The following is a 19,262-nucleotide window of genomic DNA, read 5'->3' as shown; positions in this document are numbered from 1 at the left end:
TGTTCATATGATTCAAGAGCTGCACAGCTTCTAGAGTTAGGTGTGAGTGAGTTTTGTTCAACTGTTCCCAACTCACATGTTAAGTCTAGAGTCTGTTTTAGGGTTTTGTCACGGAATAGCCAAAGGGGGAGATTGTAAGGTTGAATTTATTCAACCATCTAATTGGCTTTATTCCGTGCCAAATTTGCTTGTAATTCAGCATTTAGTAACCCTGTATTTAGGTGGGTTTGTTGTAAGGGTAGTGAGTGAGATAGAGTGAAGATTGCTCAAGAGTGTGCAAGAAAACAGAGACTCGCGGCTGCAAGCCGCCAGAAGCAGCACACGTGCCAAGCATACTGGAAGATGAACAGTCATGCTAGCTGGAGCACTACAGGACAAAACAGGACAACTGGCCATACGGTTAACTCGCGACTGGATCTCGCGACTTAGTCAAGCCGCGAGCCACCCCTGTTTTGTAAAACCTGACGTTTCACATTCCTCTCCCACTCCAGTATAAATACCCCTTTTACCCACGATTGAAAGAGAGCTTCCAGAGAGAATTTTGAGAGAAAAACCCTAAAGGAAAACCAGATTGATTCACCCACAATCTATACATTAGAGTCTCTTCAAATTCCTCAACTCTCTTCCTCTCCATTGTCAAATCCTTGAGAGGTATTATACCAAACCTAGTTCTCACCATCATCATCACTGTGAGACAGTTGTTTGGATTTTTGGGAAGCAGTTAGGAAGGAACCAATCTTCATTGGTTGATGCTACGGTCTAGTAGCGGAATCCGGGAAGCTAGAAAAGAAAAAGGTTCGGGGCAACCTCGTTGGAGCAAGAAGCTTGGAGAGCTTAGGTGCACTGGGTAGATTAGGCTTGGAGGGTCTATTGCTGTCCTTGTATCCCAACTGTATTTTCTAGTGGATTGTTTACCGCTTGGAGGGCGGCGGAGAGGTTTTACGCCGAGGGCTTCGGTTTCCTCTTCGATAATACATCGCGTGTTGTCTTTGTGTTTGTATCTTCCTTCCTCTCTATCTTTGCCTTTTTATTATCTGCTGTGGATTATATTTTGTTTTGGCTTAGATAGTTTTTAACCATGTAAGGTTGAATTTATTCAACCATCTAATTGGCTTTATTCCGTGCCAAATTTGCTTGTAATTCAGCATTTAGTAACCCTGTATTTAGGTGGGTTTGTTGTAAGGGTAGTGAGTGAGATAGAGTGAAGATTGCTCAAGAGTGTGCAAGAAAACAGAGACTCGCGGCTGAGACTCGCGGGTGACTCGCCGCTGCAAGCCGCCAGAAGCAGCACACGTGCCAAGCATGCTGGAAGATGAACAGTCATGCTAACTGGAGCACTACAGGACAAAATATGACAACTGGCCAAACGGTTAACTCGCGACTGGATCTCGTGACTTAGTCAAGCTGCGAGCCACCCCTGTTTTGTAAAACCTGACGTTTCACATTCCTCTCCCACTCCAGTATAAATACCCCTTTTACCCACGATTGAAAGAGAGCTTCCAGAGAGAATTTTGAGAGAGAAACCCTAAAGAAAAACAAGATTGTTTCACCCACAATCTATACCTTAGAGCCTCTTCAAATTCCTCTACTCTCTTCCTCTCCATTGTCAAATCCTTGAGAGGTATTATACCAAACCTGGTTCTCACCATCATTATCACTGTGAGACAGTTGTTTGGATTTCTGGGAAGCAGTTAGGAAGGAACCAATCTTCATTGGTTGATGCTACGGTCTAGTAGCGGAATCTGGGAAGCTAGAAAAGAAAAAGGTTCGGTGCAACCTCGTTGGAGCAAGAAGCTTGGAGGGCTTAGGTGCACTGGGTAGATTAGGCTTGGAGGGTCTATTGCTGTCCTTGTATCCCAACTGTATTTTCTAGTGGATTGTTTACCGCTTGGAGGGTGGCGGAGAGGTTTTTCGCCGAGGACTTCGGTTTCCTCTTCGATAACACATCGCGTGTTGTCTTTGTGTTTGCATCTTCCTTCCTCTCTATCTTTGCCTTTTTATTATCTGCTGTGGTTTTATTTTGTTATGGCTTAGATAGTCTTTAACCAATTTCGTATTATAGCATGTGTTAAGTTTCCGCACACTAGTTGTTTGACATATTGCTTGTATTGGTTAAGTTGTATTTTGGGGGTCTAAACGTTCAAAGGTGTTTTGTACACGTTTTTGAACTTTCAATTGGTATCAGAGCGGGTACACTGCTATTGGTTTCATTACCATTGGGTGATCCTTGACTCCCTTCTGAGATGGATAGGTCTCAATCCCTAAATGCACCTCCATATTTTGATGGTAGTAATTATGCTTTTTGGAAGGTTCGCATGAGAGATTTTCTGTGTTCTATTGATGAATCCGTTTGGGATGCTGTTGAGATTGGTTGGACCAAACCTGAGGCAGCCAAATCCACATGGGATAAGGCAGCACTTGCTGCATCTAATGCTAACAGTAAAGCACTCAATGCTATTTTCTGTGGTGTGTCTCCAGATGAATTTCACAGGATTTCTCATATTACCGTCGCCAAAGAAGCATGGGAGATTTTGGAAACCACCTATGAAGGCACGAAGAAAGTGAAAGACACCAAGTTGCAAATGCTGACCACTCGGTTTGAGGAGCTCAAAATGAGTGAGGATGAGTCTTTTGACTCTTTCTATGGGAAGCTAAATGAGGTGGTGGTCAGTAAGTTCAACTTGGGGGAGAAAACGGAGGACTCAAAGATTGTAAGGAAGATCCTTCGATCATTGCCGGAAAGTTTTCGTGCTAAAGTGACAGCAATTGAAGAGAGCAAGGACCTTGATGACATCAAAGTACAGGAGCTGGTTGGTTCTCTGCAGACTTATGAGATGTCGCTGCCCAATCAACGGAAGAGTAAATCTCTTGCTCTAAAGACCATTAATGAGAAGGTGGAAGATCAAGACTCATCGGGAGAAGATGTGGTTGACAAAGATGTTGCATACCTTGTCAAAAATTTCAGAAAGTTCTTGAAATTCAAAAATAATGGCAAATTTGATGATAAAGAAAATTCCAAAGTTCTGGAAGGGAGAAAAGGGAATTCAAAAAGAAAGATGGAAAAGAATCCTAACCCACACAAGGTGTCACTTGTTTCGAATGTAACGGGCATGGACACTTTAAGAAGGAATGTCCGAATTATTTAAAATCGAAAGGTAAAGTGTATGCCACGACCTTGAGTGACTCGGATTCGTCTGACTCAGAATCTGAAGAGAGCTGTGATGGAGAGGGGAACTATTCGGCTTTTATGACTATTGCTCATGTTAAGTCTTCAGATGAGTTGAATCTGCTTGTACGAGACCTTGGAGAACATAGTGATGATGAATCACTAGGAATTGTTGAAGAATAAGATGCTGAAGAAGATGAAAGCACAACAAATCTTCAAGAGAATTATAACTCACTCTTGGAGAAGTCGGGTGAGTACACAAGGGTGGCCAAGGCTGCTGTGAGAAAAATGAAGAAGGCTGAGGAGGACTACAAAAGTCTCCTAATTCGATATAGGGAGGCCAAATGTGAGATAGAAACACTGAATGGTGAGTTGTCCGAAACTTACACAAAAGTAAGATTTCTTGAGAATGAGGTTGTGCAAGCGAATGCTAAAATAGAGAAGGTCACCACCAAGAAGCTAGATGATGTTATATCATCTCAAAAGAGCTTTTCAGACAAATCCGGATTGGGATATATCGGAGGAAGTAGTTCATCTGGAAATGTCACTAAAGAAGTGAAGTTTGTAAAGGCCAAAGATCCAGTAGTAGCTGACCTTACTGGTGAGAAGCTCGAGGTGGAAGAGAAGAAGAATGTGGTGAACCAACGGATGCTGAATCCCCATAATCAGTCTATGGGCAGGTCTGAATCTCGTGCCAAGTCACGTCCACGACCAGAAAGAGGTCCTAGAGGAACTTATGTGTGCCATTATTGCGGACTTCAAGGGCATACTCGACCAAATTGCCAAAAGCTGAGAGCAAAGAACAGTGCAACTCCTCAAAGGTCAGGAGGACCCAGAAATGATAGGAGAATTTGGGGAGGTGATCAATCTAGAGATCAAAATGGAGATCCCGGAATGATGAACGTGATGAAGATGATTGGTGCATTCACCAACTGCTTGGAAAGCTTCTCACGAAGGTTTGAAAGCCCTAACTCCCGTACCCAATCCTATAAGGAAATCACCCCAAACGCAAGTGACGTGTGGGTGAAAAAGGGTACCCATGCATAAGCATTACAACATGTCCATGCATTAATACTTCCTATGCTTTGTGACAATGTTTGTTTGGTTTCCTTGCAGTTTTTGATGTTGGTTGTTTGCTTGTCTACTTGTGAATATTTTTAATATTGTTTTATCAATCTTTTTGTTTCTTGTGTCAAAAATCCAAAAATCACATAAAAAATTAGAAAATCAAAAAGCTTGATTGACTTTGTTGAGTTTTGTCTCAAAACTTGTTTTGTCTTGTACCTTTGTGCTAATGGCTTTGTGCATTTTCGAGCATTGCTTGTTTTCATGCACTTATATCACTGTGGGAAAAATCTTGAAATCTATGTGATTGTTGTAAATAGATCTTCAAACTTGTCATGAATGATTAGTGAATGGTTATGTTAATCTTGAGACATGCATAGACTTGTGTCTATATATCTTCCCACTCTTTATTTTTGTTTTGCTAAAAAGAGCTCACCAAATGTAAATCTGTAAATGAAAAGAGATATTGAGCTGCAAAAGCCTGTCGCACATTCTAGTATTCGACTAGGAAAAAGGGTAAGCGACCTTATATTAAAGTGAATGTTTATTCAAAAATCCAAAGGCTTGTTCATTAAAGTGAAATGTCAAATATCACTCTCACAATGAGAGGTGATTGCCTCAAAAGATCAGAAAGATCAAATGTTATGATTAAAAGTGGAGTAAAATGTAAAGCTCCATGTCATGTTATCAAGTTTTGTGGGAGGTCATATATACATATTTCTATAATTGAGATAGGTCACATGATCTAGTGCTAATTGTGTATGCCTTGGTTGAATCGATCATTGAAGCTTCACATTAGACGAAGGGCTATCTCATTGTTGATATCCACACACAACACACAAGTTTATGTTCAATAAATGCCATATTCATTTGTGTGATTGTACTTGATGAAATGTGTTTTCACATGCTCAATCTTTGTTAATTCAAGCACAAAAAGATTTTTGAGTGTTTTAGGTGTTTTTGGAAAGTATTTTGTTTGAAAAATCTGAAAATTTCAAAAATCCTGTTTTGCCCTGTTTTGGCGGCTCAGTCGCGGGTATGTCAAGTCGCGGGCCTCAGTCGCATCTTCGCTGGTCATTTTTGGCGACTTGTTCGCGAGTGGAAGGTCCAGTCACGAGGTTCACTCAGAGATTTTCGCGGCTCAGCTCGCGACTCACTCGCGGGTAGACCTTCCAGTCATGAAAAACACTTAGAAAAAATTTTCAAATTTTTGTTCTTGAGTGCTTTGGCGGCTTGAGCTGGCGACTGTGTGGCGACTTAATCAAGTCGCGAAAATCACGTGTTTGGCAGAAACAGGAGCAGTTTTTAAACCTCTTTTCAGTTTTCCCTCGAACTTTTGTAACTGTTCATCTTCTCTCTAAACTATCTTCCTTCCAAACACTTCGTGAATCCATTTTCAAACCTCATTGATGCTTCATTTCTTATCCAAATCATCAAGAAAAGGTATGGGTTTTGCTTTCTCAATCTCATTTTCCTTTTTCCTGCATATTTTTGTTACCGTGTGGACTGATATTGTGTTCGAAATACTTCTCTCTTTGTGTAATGGGTTTGGCGTGTCTTGTTTGATATTGTTCTCATCTGTTTTCATGCTGAGCGGTCATAATGTGTTTTTCATTGTTCTGATTTTTGCCTCTTATTGAGTCTGAAAATCTTTTCTTAAATGGGTTTGGTGTCTATTTGACTTACTCATTTCACTTGCTTAAGTATTGATGTTGGTGTTCGGTATTGGTTACTGAGTTTTTATGATAACATACTGTATGTCTCTCAACCATGTGCTCTAGTGTGGATGATTGGTTTCTCCATGTTGAAATATTTTCCCCTTGTTCATATCTCTGGTGGAGTGATTTATGTTATCTGCTCTAAATGTTCGATTGCTGTATCTGTTTGCATATCATAGTCATGATAACCTGTCTCATTGACAGTTTTGTCAGTTACGTTGTTTATCTATGTCTTGGTGCACTATCACCATTTTGCTGCACCTGTTATTTTGTGCTTCTTTGTATTGTTGGAAGTTTGGTTGGATCTGCACTATCTTCAGTTTGTGTTTATATATTGAAATTTTGTTTATACTGAATCTTGTTGACAATTATCTTGTGTGGTATTGTTGTTTGGTTCTTTGCTGTGGGCTTGTTCTCTTGCAGATGTCTCGTCGATCTTCTAGGGGTAAAGACATTGTTGCTGACGAACCAGCAACACCAGTTGCTAAAAGGACTCGACTATCATCTCAGGCATCTCAAGATCCCAATGAGGATAGGTTCAGACTTCCGCTTAACTCACACGCCTACTCAAACGTGTTTGACAAGTCAACCACTATAGTGGAACGGGTGGTAGAGTTCAACACCTTAGGGACCACTTTCATCCCTCGAATCTTTGAGAAACGAGATTGGGCAAACTTGTTCGGGAACTTTGATGATCCAATGGATGAGCTGGTCAAAGAATGCTTCTCCAATGCAACTGATCTTGGACCTGAACTCATTTTCTGGGTCAGAGGAACAGAGTTTAGTGTTACCCCAGACTCCATTGCAGATCTTCTCAGCATCACCAGACCTCAGAATGTGAATATAACTCCTTACGATGAACGAAATCCAGATGTTGGAGAAATTTTACAAATCCTAGGATACGATCATGAAGTATCCAGTGCAGGAACATCCATCAGCACCGCAAAGTTTGCACCTGAGCTGACCACACTGAAGTTGATCATGTTCACCAATCTCTACCCACTGTCCAACACTACATTCATCAATCTTGGGAGAGCTCTATTTCTTTGTGACCTTATTACAGGAGCCCCCATTGATATATGTGCTTACATCTACTACACCTTGAGGAAGACCGCGTGTCAATCTGCAGCTCGAGGAGTTATTCCATTTTGCAGTCTCATCATGAAGCTCATTCTTCGTGAAGGCATTATTCCTCCTGCAGATGGAAAAATGTTGACTCGTCAACGTCCCATTTCCTTGTTCACTCTTCAAGCTAGCAGAAGTCACTCCTCTAAATCACCAAGGAGTGCTCACATCTCTCCGGTTACTCCATCTGCCCCTGACTCAGAGACACCTGCACATACCACATCTACATCACGTGCTGTTCCTGAAGCTTCACCGGCTAGTATTCCGCAAGCACAGACTGCTCCTTATACTGATAGAGTCGGCAGTGTACTTGAGCATATTCAGAAACGCGTTGATGAGCTTGTGGCACTTCTCTACTCCACAAACAACTATGTTCAAATGCGTCTCGAGACTATGGAGAATCAGCTAGATGATATTCAACGAAAGTTGGACGAGAGCCTTTAGCTATTCGTGACAAAAAGGGGGAGAGCATTCAGTAAGGGGGAGAAAAGTTCAAAGGGAAGTGTGCATAGTGATAGGGGGAGTACACACATTCTTTTGTCATACTTTTGTTTTTAGTCTTATCCTCTAAACTTATGATTTTAGGTTTATGTTTGTTGGGTACTATTTAATGTTTTTATGGGTTTGATACACTGTGTTTTGGTGTATAGTTGTTTCTAACTCATTACTTATACTCTTGGTTTAAACTTTAATATATTTTGATGATGTTATTCAGGATGTTTCTGTGTTTGTACCCATGTGCTTTTGTAAGCTTTTAGGGTTAATGTTTTATGCATAGTTTGTAGGCTTTATGGTATGTACCTTGCTTTATGCAGCCTTTATGCTATGTTGAAATCAGTACTTTAATCTAAATGTTCTGCATTTTGGTTTATGTACTGTCACTCTTGTGCCCTTGTAGGATTGTTCTTAGATGCATATGCCTTGTGTGTTATGCATTGGTTGAGTGTTGAGCATACAAGTGTCTTGCCTTGTGCTTGTTAACTTGTATGTCCTTGTGTTCATTCCAAGTGTGAATGAGCACTGTGATCACTACCTTGTGGTATTCACTTGGTTGATCAAGCCATGGTTTGTTTCTTAACTCCATCTTTGCTTGTGTTCATTCCTTGAGAGGTATTATACCAAACCTGGTTCTCACCATCATCATCACTGTGAGACAGTTGTTTGGATTTCTGGGAAGCAGTTAGGAAGGAACCAATCTTCATTGGTTGATGCTACGGTCTAGTAGCGGAATCCGGGAAGCTAGAAAAGAAAACGTTTCGGCGCAACCTCGTTGGAGCAAGAAGCTTGGAGGGCTTAGGTGCACTGGGTAGATTAGGCTTGGAGGGTCTATTGCTGTCCTTGTATCCCAACTGTATTTTCTAGTGGATTGTTTACCGCTTGGAGGGCGGCAGAGAGGTTTTTCGCCGAGGACTTCGGTTTCCTCTTCGATAACACATCGCGTGTTGTCTTTGTGTTTGCATCTTCCTTCCTCTCCATCTTTGCCTTTTTATTATCTGCTGTGGTTTTATTTTGTTATGGCTTAGATAGTCTTTAACCAATTTCATATTATAGCATGTGTTAAGTTTCCGCACACTAGTTGTTTGACATATTGCTTGTATTGGTTAAGTTGTATTTTGGGGGTCTAAACGTTCAATTGTGTAAAAACACCTTTGAACGTTTAGACCCCCAATTTACAAATTAATCAATTCAAGCTTTATGTCAAACAACTAGTGTGCAGAAAATGAACAAATGCTATAATAAAGAATTGGAAAAACTATCTAAGCCAAATTAAAATCACAACCCACAGCAGATAATAAAGGCAAAGATAAAAGGGATGGAAGATGCAAACACAAAGACAACACGCGATGTGTTATCGAAGAGGAAACCGAAGCCCTCGGCGTAAAACCTCTCCGCCACCCTCCAAGCGGTAAACAATCCACTAGAAAATGTAGTTGGGATACATGGACAGCAATAGACCCTCTAAGCCTAATCTACCTAGTGCACCTAAGCCCTCCAAGCTTCTTGCTCCAACGAGGTTGCGCCGAACTTTTTTCTTTTTTAGCTTCCCGGATTCCGCTACTAGACCATAACATCAATCAATGTAGATTGATTCCTTCCTAACTGCTTCCCAGAACACCAAACAGCCCTCTCACAGTGATGAATATGGTGAGAACAAGGTTTTGGTAAAATGCCTCTCAAGGATTTGACAATGGAGAGGAAGTAAGTTGAGGAATTTGAAGAGACTCTAATGTATAGATTGTAGGTGAATCAATCTTGTTTTACTCTAGGGTTTTTCTCTCAAAATTCTCTCTGGAAGCTCTCTTTCATATGTGGGTATAAGAGGTATTTATACTGGGGTGAGAGGAGAATGTGCAACGTCAGGTTTTTCAAAATAGGGGTGGCTCGCGGCTTGACCTCGCGACTTGACTGAGTCGCGAGATAACCGTATGACCAGTTGTACTATTTTGTCCTATAGTGCTCCAGCTAGCATGACTGTTCACCTTCTGGCATGCTTGACACGTGTGATGCATCTGGCGGCTTGCAGCCGCGAGTCACCCGCGAGACTCTGTTTTCTTGCACACTCTTGACTCCCTACCCTTATAACAAACCCACCTAAATACAAGGTTACTAAATGCTGAAATACAAGCAAATTTGGCACGGAATAAAAGTAATAAGATGGTTGATTAAATTCAACCTTACAGTGAATTTATCGCTCTCTTTTGCACTTGATCAAATCATCTCAAGAGACTCCATTTTTTCATCAATAAGAATCACCCCAATCTTTAAGGGGATTTTCTCATTTCGAATCCTATTAAATAGGTAAAATATAGAAAATATTGAATATTGAATATTTAAAATAAAAAAGAACAATTTATTAAAAAAAAATCCAAGTACAGACCAAAATCATTACTTTTTTATATTAATTACAGTCTGTTTCTTTGTTCGGTGCAATTGGTATGGTATTATAAGTCAATTCTTTAAACTTCTTTCCCGCATGAACTAAGCACTTTAAATTCAATCTCCACTACAATATATACAATATACCTGCATAGCATAACCAATAATTAAGACGTTACAACAAGAAAGGAATTCAAAGGTAACATAACAAACTCAACTTTTCCATCCTGCAGAAAAGCTAACATGTGTTCAGTTGAGGTTTCTTTAGGCACTCAGTGTCAAAGAAACAACTGAAGTGAGCTTGAATTTTCAGACTTTAGTTTAATTATCTGGCTGAAAGAGAACCTCAGTACTCGATCTTACAGTAACTTCCTTCCACTCCGAACCTGAAGCCCCTTCACTCCAATAATGCCAAGGAGAATACAGAACTTGGAGTTCTGAGTGAGCTGCAATTGGCCCATGGAAACTTGAATAAATTGTATGAATCTTAGAGAAACCATAGGTGCGAAAATAGATGAAACAGCATCTAAGAGATGTGTGTGTGTATAGCACAAATAAGAGGATTTAATCTACTGATGAATTTCACAAATAATCATGGGAAAAACCACAATTGTATGTAGAAAAGAATAAGGCCTAACTTATTAAAGGGCATCAACTCATTACCGAGTATTCCTTCGGATAACTAGTACTAGGGAAAAAATCAGGGGAATATATAGTCATTTGCTTAGTTTTGAATTTTGATAACCTTTACAATAATGATGACTACTAAAACATGTTAATCCGGTTAAAAATATAGATACATATATTGGTAAGTTATGAAAGCACCTAGTGGGTAATGAATCCACAAACTCACCCTCAACCCTACTTTTATAAGGGGTGGACATGCCATTTGAGCTAGAGCTCATTAGCCTTGTTGGAAAATGCAGATTACACCGTAAATATAGCAAATTGTTCAACACACAATATTTTATATGCATATTCTTTTGCATTTTAAATAGGTGGAAGACCCGTAGAATGAGATGGCCTGATAAATTTCGACCAGACACGAGGTTATTCTCTTCAAAACAAACTAGCATATTTAGTAGCTAGGCTTTATTTCTTGAAACTTCATCACACAACTTATTTTTTTCCTTTTTAATCACACAATAACAGATACTAACTGTTAATCTGATTTTAGGGCTAATGCATATGCATAAATTGGCCATGTAAGGTTGAATTTATTCAACCATCTAATTGGCTTTATTCCGTGCCAAATTTGCTTGTAATTCAGCATTTAGTAACCCTTATTTAGGTGGGATTGTTGTAAGGGTAGTGAGTGAGATAGAGTGAAGATTGCTCAAGAGTGTGCAAGAAAACAGAGTGTCGCGGCTGGGACTCGCGGGTGGACTCGCGGCTTCAACCCGCCAGAAGATGCACACGTGCCAAGCATGCTGGAAGATGAACAGTCATGCTAGCTGGAGCACTACAGGACAAAACAGGACAACTGGCCATACGGTTAACTCGCGACTGGATCTCGCGACTTGGTCAAGCCGCGAGGTCAAGCCGCGAGCCACCCCTGTTTTGGAAAAACCTGACGTTTCGCATTCCTCTCCACTCCAGTATAAATACCCTTTTAACCCACGATTGAAAGAGAGCTTCCAGAGAGAATTTTGAGAGAGAAACCCTAAAGAAAAACCAGATTGTTTCACCCACAATCTCTACCTTAGAGTCTCATCAAATTCCCTCACTCTCTTCCTCTCCATTGTCAAATCCTTGAGAGGTATTATACCAAACCTGGTTCTCACCATTATCATCTTTGTGAGACAGTCGTTTGGAGTTCTGGGAAGCAGTTAGGAAGGAGCCAATCTTGATTGGTTGATGCTACGGTGTAGTAGCGGAATCCGGGAAGCTAGAAAAGAAAAAGGTTCGGCGCAACCTCGTTGGAGCAAGAAGCTTGGAGGGCTTAGGTGCATTGGGTAGATTAGGCTTGGAGGGTCTATTGCTGTCCTTGTATCCCAACTGTATTTTCTAGTGGATTGATTACCGCTTGGAGGGCGGCGGAGAGGTTTTTCGCCGAGGTCTTCGGTTTCCTCTTCGATAACACATCGGGTGTTATCTCTGTGTTTGCATCTTCCTTCCTCTCTATCTCTGCCTTTTCATTATCTGCTGTGGTTTTATTTTGTTATGGCTTAGATAGTTGTTTAACCAATTTCATATTATAGCATATGTTAAGTTTCCGCACACTAGTTGTTTGACATATTGCTTGTGTTGGTTAAGTTGGTTTTTGGGGGTCTAAACGTTCAAAAGTGTTTTTGTACACGTTATTGAACTTTCAATTGGTATCAGAGCGGGTACACTTGTTTTGGTTTTATTACCTAAGTGTGATCCTTGACCCCTTGTGTGTTTTGCCATGGATAATGCTTTGTATGCTTCTATGGATATTGTTGATTGTAACATGCCATGTGTTTGTGAAAATGCCTCTATGAGTGCTAATCCTCATAATTGTGATGACATGTTAATTGAATCCATGGGTGTTGTTGACAAACTCTTGAAGAAAAATGCTAAGAAGTTTCAAAAGAATTTGAGCAAGTTATTTTGTGAAAAGGATGATTTGATTGCTAAGCTCAATGAATCCAACAAATTGGTTGAGAAATATAAAAAACTTGCTGAAATTTCTCTTGAAAAGCTGAAAGAGTTTGAATGTTTGAATATGGACTTGGATGCTAAACTTGTTTTGTCTAACAAACTTGTTGATGATCTTAAATGTGAAAATGAATCTCTTAAGATGCATGCCAAGTGTTTGATTGCTGAACCTATTGTTAAAAAGGATGAAAATATTTGTTGCAATCATGTTGTGATACCCGATTTTGTGCCTAGTGTGTGTTCTACCTTAAAGGACAAATCGGTGTACATTCCTCCACATAAAAGAAATCAAAAGGTGGAGAGAAAGGCTGTTAAGTCAAAGCCTCTGTTTAGGTCTCAACCTAAGGCTTTGGATGGATCTAAGTTTGTTCCAACTTGCCACCATTGTGGTGTGATTGGTCATATAAGACCTCAATGTCATAAGTTGAAGAGGGAACAAAACCATATTGCTAGATCCCTTCCCAAAAGGCCTAGTGGACCTAAACACATTGTGTGTCACCATTGTGGTGCCTTTGGTCATCTAAGACCTCAATGCTCTAAGTTTCATGCTTTTAAAAGAATCAAAAGAAAAGAAAAACTTGAGCTTCTTGGAAGTTGTGCTAAAAAGGATAAACCGGATTTGAGTGATAATAGCATGTTGTTAAAGAAAGTGTTTAATGCTCTTAACTCCTTGTCTATGTGCATCTCCGGTTCTCATTCTTCCAACCCTCGTCTCACTTCTCATGAGACACTCATTCCAAACAATTGTTCTGTTTGGATGAGGAAGGGTTCCTATGGTTGAGCTTTTGCTCCTTTGGTCCTTGATCTAATTCTTTCGATCTTTGTAGGACCCTTCATGCATTAAATGCTTCATTGTCATGCATTTGTGCATCATGCATATCTTTATATGCATTGTTTTGTTTTTGTTTTGATCTTACTTTTATGTCTTTGGTTTGTGTGTGTAAAAATCCAAAACCACATAAAAAGTAGAAAATCAAAAAGCTTGATCGACGTTGTTGAGTTTTGTCTCAAAACTTGTTTTGCCTTGTACCTTTGTGCTAATGGCTTTGTGCATTTTCGAGCATTGCTTGTTTCTTTGCACTCATATCACTGTGGAAGAAATCTTGAAATCTATTTGATTGTTGTAAATAGATCTTCAAACTTGTCATGAATGATTAGTGAATGGTTATGTTGATCTAGAAACTTGCATAGACTTGTGTCTATATATCTTCCCACTCTTTATTTTTGTTTTTGCTAAGAAGAGCTCACCAAATGTAAATCTCCAAATGAAAAGAGATATTGAGCTGCAAAAGCCTGTCGCACATTCTAGTATTCGACTAGGAAAAAGGGTAAGCGACCTTATATTAAAGAGAATGTTTATTCAAAAAGCCAAAGGTTTGTTCATTAAAGTGAAATATCAAATATCACTCTCACAATGAGAGGCGATTGTCTCAAGAGATCAAAATGATCAAATGTTATGGAGTCAAATGTAAAGCTCCAAGATATGTTATCAAGTTTTGTGGGAGGTCATATATACATATTTCTATAATTGAGATGGATCACTTGATCTAGTGCTAATTGTGTATGCCTTGGTTGAATTGATCATTGAAGCTTCACATTAGACTAAGGACTATTTCATTGTTGATATCCACACACAACACACAAGTTTATGTTCAATAAATGCCATATTCATTTGTGTGATTGTACTTGATGAAATGTGTTTTCACATGCTCAATCTTTGTTAATTCAAGCGCAAAAGGATTTTTGAGTGTTTTAGGTGTTTTTGGAAAGTATTTTGTTAAAAAAAAAAAAAAAAAAAAAATCTGAAATTTTTCAAGAAACCCAGTTTTGCCTTGTTTTGGCGACTCAGTCGCGGGTAAGTCTAGTCGCGAGACTCAGTCGCGTCTTCGCGGGTCATTTTTGGCAACTTGTTCGTGAGTGGAAGGTCCAGTCGCAAGGGTTACTCAGAGATTTTGGTGGCTCAGCTCGCGACTCCCTCGCGGGTAGACCCTCCAGTCGCGAAAAACACTTAGAAAATTTTTCAAAATTTTGTCTTTGAGCGTTTTGGCGGCTTGCCCTGGAGACTTAACTCAGTCGCGAAAATCGCGTGTTTTGCATATTGAGGGTTATTTTCAAAGTTGTTTTCAAAATTTTTTTTTTTTTCATTTTTCCCCTCCTGCATCATTGGCATTGTTCGTACCTTCATCTCTTGCCCTCGTTTCTCCTTGACCCTTTGTCTATTCCAAACAAAAAGGGGGAGAGTATATTCTAGAGAATGTTTCGGAGTATTTTGTCATTTCTATATGACTCTTGTGCACATCCTTAGGGGGAGAAATTCTATTTCTCATGCACATTTGTAGGGGGAGAGATATTCCATAGGGGAGATGCATATACCAAGGGGGAGAAGACATTGTGTTATCTAGAAAACTTTGTTCTGTTTGTTTTCTTGTTGGCTTTATGGTGCTTTAAGTTATGCTTTGTTGTTCTCATTGCATCATGTTTGTGCTTTGGACTTGCAGATATCCCTATGCTATTGTGCTTCTTTGATTGCATGTTCGTATGATCATTTGCTTTGCTATGTGATCATTGTAGTCATTTCTATATGACTGTTTTGGTGTATGATCAAGTTGCTCACATGTTTCACATCATGTTTACTTGATCACAATTTACTTGTTACATTATACTTGTTCTTTTATTACTTGCTTTACCTTGAAGGTCTAATGTGTTTTGTGCAAGTGTTTCAGGTTACAAGTATATATGTTCTAAGTGCATCACAGCTTCTCATCATTTTGAAGGGGAGAAACTTTAAACACTTTTAGTTTATATTGTTTAAGTTTTTATTCAATATAATGTGCTTTGTACCCATATGCTTTTGTAAGCTTCTAGGGTTATTGTGTTATGCATAGTTTGTAGGCTTTATGGTATGTACCATGCTTAAGTGCAGCCTTTATGCTATGTTGAAATCAGTACTTTAATCTAAATGTTCTGCATTTTGGTTTATGTACTGTCACTCTTGTGCCCTTGTAGGATTGTTCCTAGATGCATATGCCTTGTGTGCTATGCATTGGTTGAGTGTTGAGCATACAAGTGTCTTGCCTTGTGCTTGTTAACTTGTATGTCCTTGTGTTCATTCCAAGTGTGAATGAGCACTGTGATCACTACCTTGTGGTGTTCACTTGGTTGATCAAGCCATGGTTTGTTTATTAACTCCATCTTTGCTTGATCTCATATTGCCTGTTTCATATGCATTTATAATTTTCTGCTTACAATGATCATGGTGTATTGTTGTGTTTCAGGAGTTTATGTTCATATGATTCAAGTGTTTCACAGCTTCTAGAGTTAGGTGTGAGTGAGTTTTGTTCAATTGTTCCCAACTCACATGTTAAGTCTACAGTCTGTTTTAGGGTTTTGTCACGGAATAGCCAAAGGGGGAGATTGTAAGGTTGAATTTATTCAACCATCTAATTGGCTTTATTCTGTGCCAAATTTGCTTGTAATTCAGCATTTAGTAACCCTGTATTTAGGTGGGATTGTTGTAAGGGTAGTGAGTGAGATAGAGTGAAGATTGCTCAAGAGTGTGCAAGAAAACAGAGTGTCGCGGCTGGGACTCGCGGGTGGACTCGCGGCTTCAACCCGCCAGAAGATGCACACGTGCCAAGCATGCTGGAAGATGAACAGTCATGCTAGCTGGAGCACTACAGGACAAAACAGGACAACTGGCCATACGGTTAACTCGCGACTGGATCTCGCGACTTGGTCAAGCCGCGAGGTCAAGCCGCGAGCCACCCCTGTTTTGGAAAAACCTGACGTTTCGCATTCCTCTCCACTCCAGTATAAATACCCTTTTAACCCACGATTGAAAGAGAGCTTCCAGAGAGAATTTTGAGAGAGAAACCCTAAAGAAAAACCAGATTGTTTCACCCACAATCTCTACCTTAGAGTCTCATCAAATTCCCTCACTCTCTTCCTCTCCATTGTCAAATCCTTGAGAGACATTATACCAAACTTGGTTCTCACCATTATCATCTCTGTGAGACAGTCGTTTGGAGTTCTGGGAAGCAGTTAGGAAGGAGCCAATCTTGATTGGTTGATGCTACGGTGTAGTAGCGGAATCCGGGAAGCTAGAAAAGAAAAAGGTTCGGCGCAACCTCGTTGGAGCAAGAAGCTTGGAGGGCTTAGGTGCATTGGGTAGATTAGGCTTGGAGGGTCTATTGCTGTCCTTGTATCCCAACTGTATTTTCTAGTGGATTGATTACCGCTTGGAGGGCGGCGGAGAGGTTTTTCGCCGAGGTCTTCGGTTTCCTCTTCGATAACACATCGGGTGTTATTTCTGTGTTTGCATCTTCCTTCCTCTCTATCTATGCCTTTTCATTATCTGCTGTGGTTTTATTTTGTTATGGCTTAGATAGTTGTTTAACCAATTTCATATTATAGCATATGTTAAGTTTCCGCACACTAGTTGTTTGACATATTGCTTGTGTTGGTTAAGTTGGTTTTTGGGGGTCTAAACGTTCAAAAATGTTTTTGTACACGTTATTGAACTTTCAGGCCAACCAATCAAGTTTATGTGCCTGGAAAACTGACATAAAATAGAATAATCTTAAGCCTTCAATATTCTGTATACCAAATATCTAATCATTAACCATGAGGTATAAGACTCTGGCTCCTTCCTTTAAAATACCAGATTTTCAGTACTCCAACATAACTATCTAAAAAGCAAGCAAAAATTGCAAAAGATGGGAGATTACCTAATCCAAACATGCTTGTCTTTTGGATGATCAGGCGACTAACTTTTGATCTTCTGATATTTTTCAAAGCATTGATGTCTTCTTGTTTCCCCTTGAAATCCAGAAATTCCCCAAGGACATATTTATTTCCTTTAAGCTCCAGCCTGCAGAAACAATTAAGAAACAACCGTTTGACAACCACCTAAATTTGAGTGCTGAATGGGGAATATGACCAACTATTTAACAATTTAATTCTGTATAAGGCCAGCAACTTCGAATTTGAAATAAGTTTTGCATGATTAGATAATGTGATTCTTTTTCTTCTCATTAGAGATATTATGTGAAAAAAACCTACACTAAATCTAATGAGTGCAAATAGGTTCAAGGCTGTCTCAACCATAATGAAATGGTTCCCCGAGCCCATCAACCTCACTCAAAAAGGGTGCTCCTGTTTTTGGGGACTTGGGTTTCTTCATCCTTGTTTTAAATTTGTTAACAGGGATAGGCAAAAGGACCAAATTGACAAGAATCTTCTTTTTCTTTTCCTTTTTTATGTGATAAGGATCTGAAATTATAGGGTAGCTATTGCTAAAATTAGAATCTCAAGGAATCAATAAAATCTTTAAAAATGAAGCACATTAGTGGTCACGAGACCACTCAAACAACCACATCCAAAGCACTTATGTCAACTCAATAATAGACAGCTTCACGCCACAAAAGATACAATTATTTCTTTATCTCCAACAGTCACCATGAAATGCATTTCAAGTAATCAAAATAAATTTCCTATCATGTTTCAAGAGCACAGGCAGGTTCCAGCATCCAGTCAATTAAAATGTTTCAAGCATAGTTTAATATCATCCACCAAACATTTGACATTACACACAAATATATAGGATTATGCAGTATGCAGAAAACATATGCATCAAATTTTTAAGATATAGATAGCAACACACCTATCCCACATTGTAGCTGTGCTAAGGGTGAAATTTAGCTTCTGATGTATCGATTCTTGCATCTCTTTCTTTCCACCACAAAAGGCGCCTTTAATCCAACCAGAAAACATGCTCTTTGGTTCTGGTTTCAGTTGTACCCATTGGTCATAGGTAATGACTTCAGATGGAAAAGAGCTTGATTGGATGGTACTACAAGAAGATTATATAAAAATATTCACATAAATAGAAATTCAGCTAAAATTCAAACTATGATGAAATAATTTAGTATTAGCAAACACTGAAGTCAGGTAGTATTAATTTTTCCGAATAGCAAAAAACAAATTTTCGGCATAACTAGTGAATTAAATTCTAAATAATGTGAGCTTCATTTCTTGAACCCTTCCATCAGCTTCCAACCTAAACCCAAATTACTGAACCCACAGATTCTATATTTAACCCATCAGGGTGCCTCCAATTTGCCTTCATCAATCTCCAAAGTTCCAGTAGCATAGTCCTGCAAAAATGGATCGACTGTGTTTAAAGGTGTACACGGCATAGGACTTCCCTCTCCACTTTCTTCAACTTCCCCCAGCCCAGCCCATTCAGCACCGGGCAGATCCGAGCCCAAATTTAGCATCGGCGATGACTCCACCAGCTCTAAACTACCCCTTTTTGTCTGCGCCTCCAACCCCAAAGCATGTGACTCCATGCTATCACCTACCACTGCTGATTCCGTCAGTCTCATCCGACCCATCAACTCTCTAACAGTATAGAAGATTGAATCAGTCCATAGAATCGCCCGATCCAGCAACATCAACGATCAAGTAAACTCCCGGGAACTACCCACCAAATCCGATCTCAACCCAAACAACAAACACCCAGCCGAGACAATCACTCTACTCAATTGCTTCAATTGACTCAAAGAACATTGCTGAAGTGATAAAACTCTAGTGCGTGACAGTGACGCTGCTGCCTTTGAGGATTCTCCTCGCTCCCAACTACTATGGGAAACAAACGGTATAACATGTCCCAAATTCATCTAGATTTC

At 39.6% G+C, this 19,262-nt stretch overlaps 1 protein-coding gene across 1 annotated transcript; it reads right to left on the bottom strand.

Annotated features, from left to right (window-relative positions):
* Positions 1-9,985: 9,985 nt before the first annotated feature.
* Positions 9,986-18,618, bottom strand: LOC126699847 (uncharacterized). The gene is made up of 3 exons (XM_050397822.1): positions 18,236-18,618; positions 17,301-17,443; positions 9,986-10,397 (listed from the first exon to the last, which is right to left on the bottom strand). Exons 1-3 carry the CDS (start codon positions 18,343-18,345, stop codon positions 10,273-10,275), a joined length of 378 nt encoding a protein of 125 aa, XP_050253779.1. The 5' UTR covers positions 18,346-18,618; the 3' UTR covers positions 9,986-10,272.
* Positions 18,619-19,262: the final 644 nt, after the last annotated feature.

This window comes from Quercus robur, chromosome 9, assembly GCF_932294415.1.
Source record: "Quercus robur chromosome 9, dhQueRobu3.1, whole genome shotgun sequence".
In the NCBI taxonomy this organism is placed as follows: domain Eukaryota; kingdom Viridiplantae; phylum Streptophyta; class Magnoliopsida; order Fagales; family Fagaceae; genus Quercus; species Quercus robur.
Note: the sequence above shows the minus strand (reverse complement) of the source record. Positions and strands in the feature narration are given on the sequence as shown.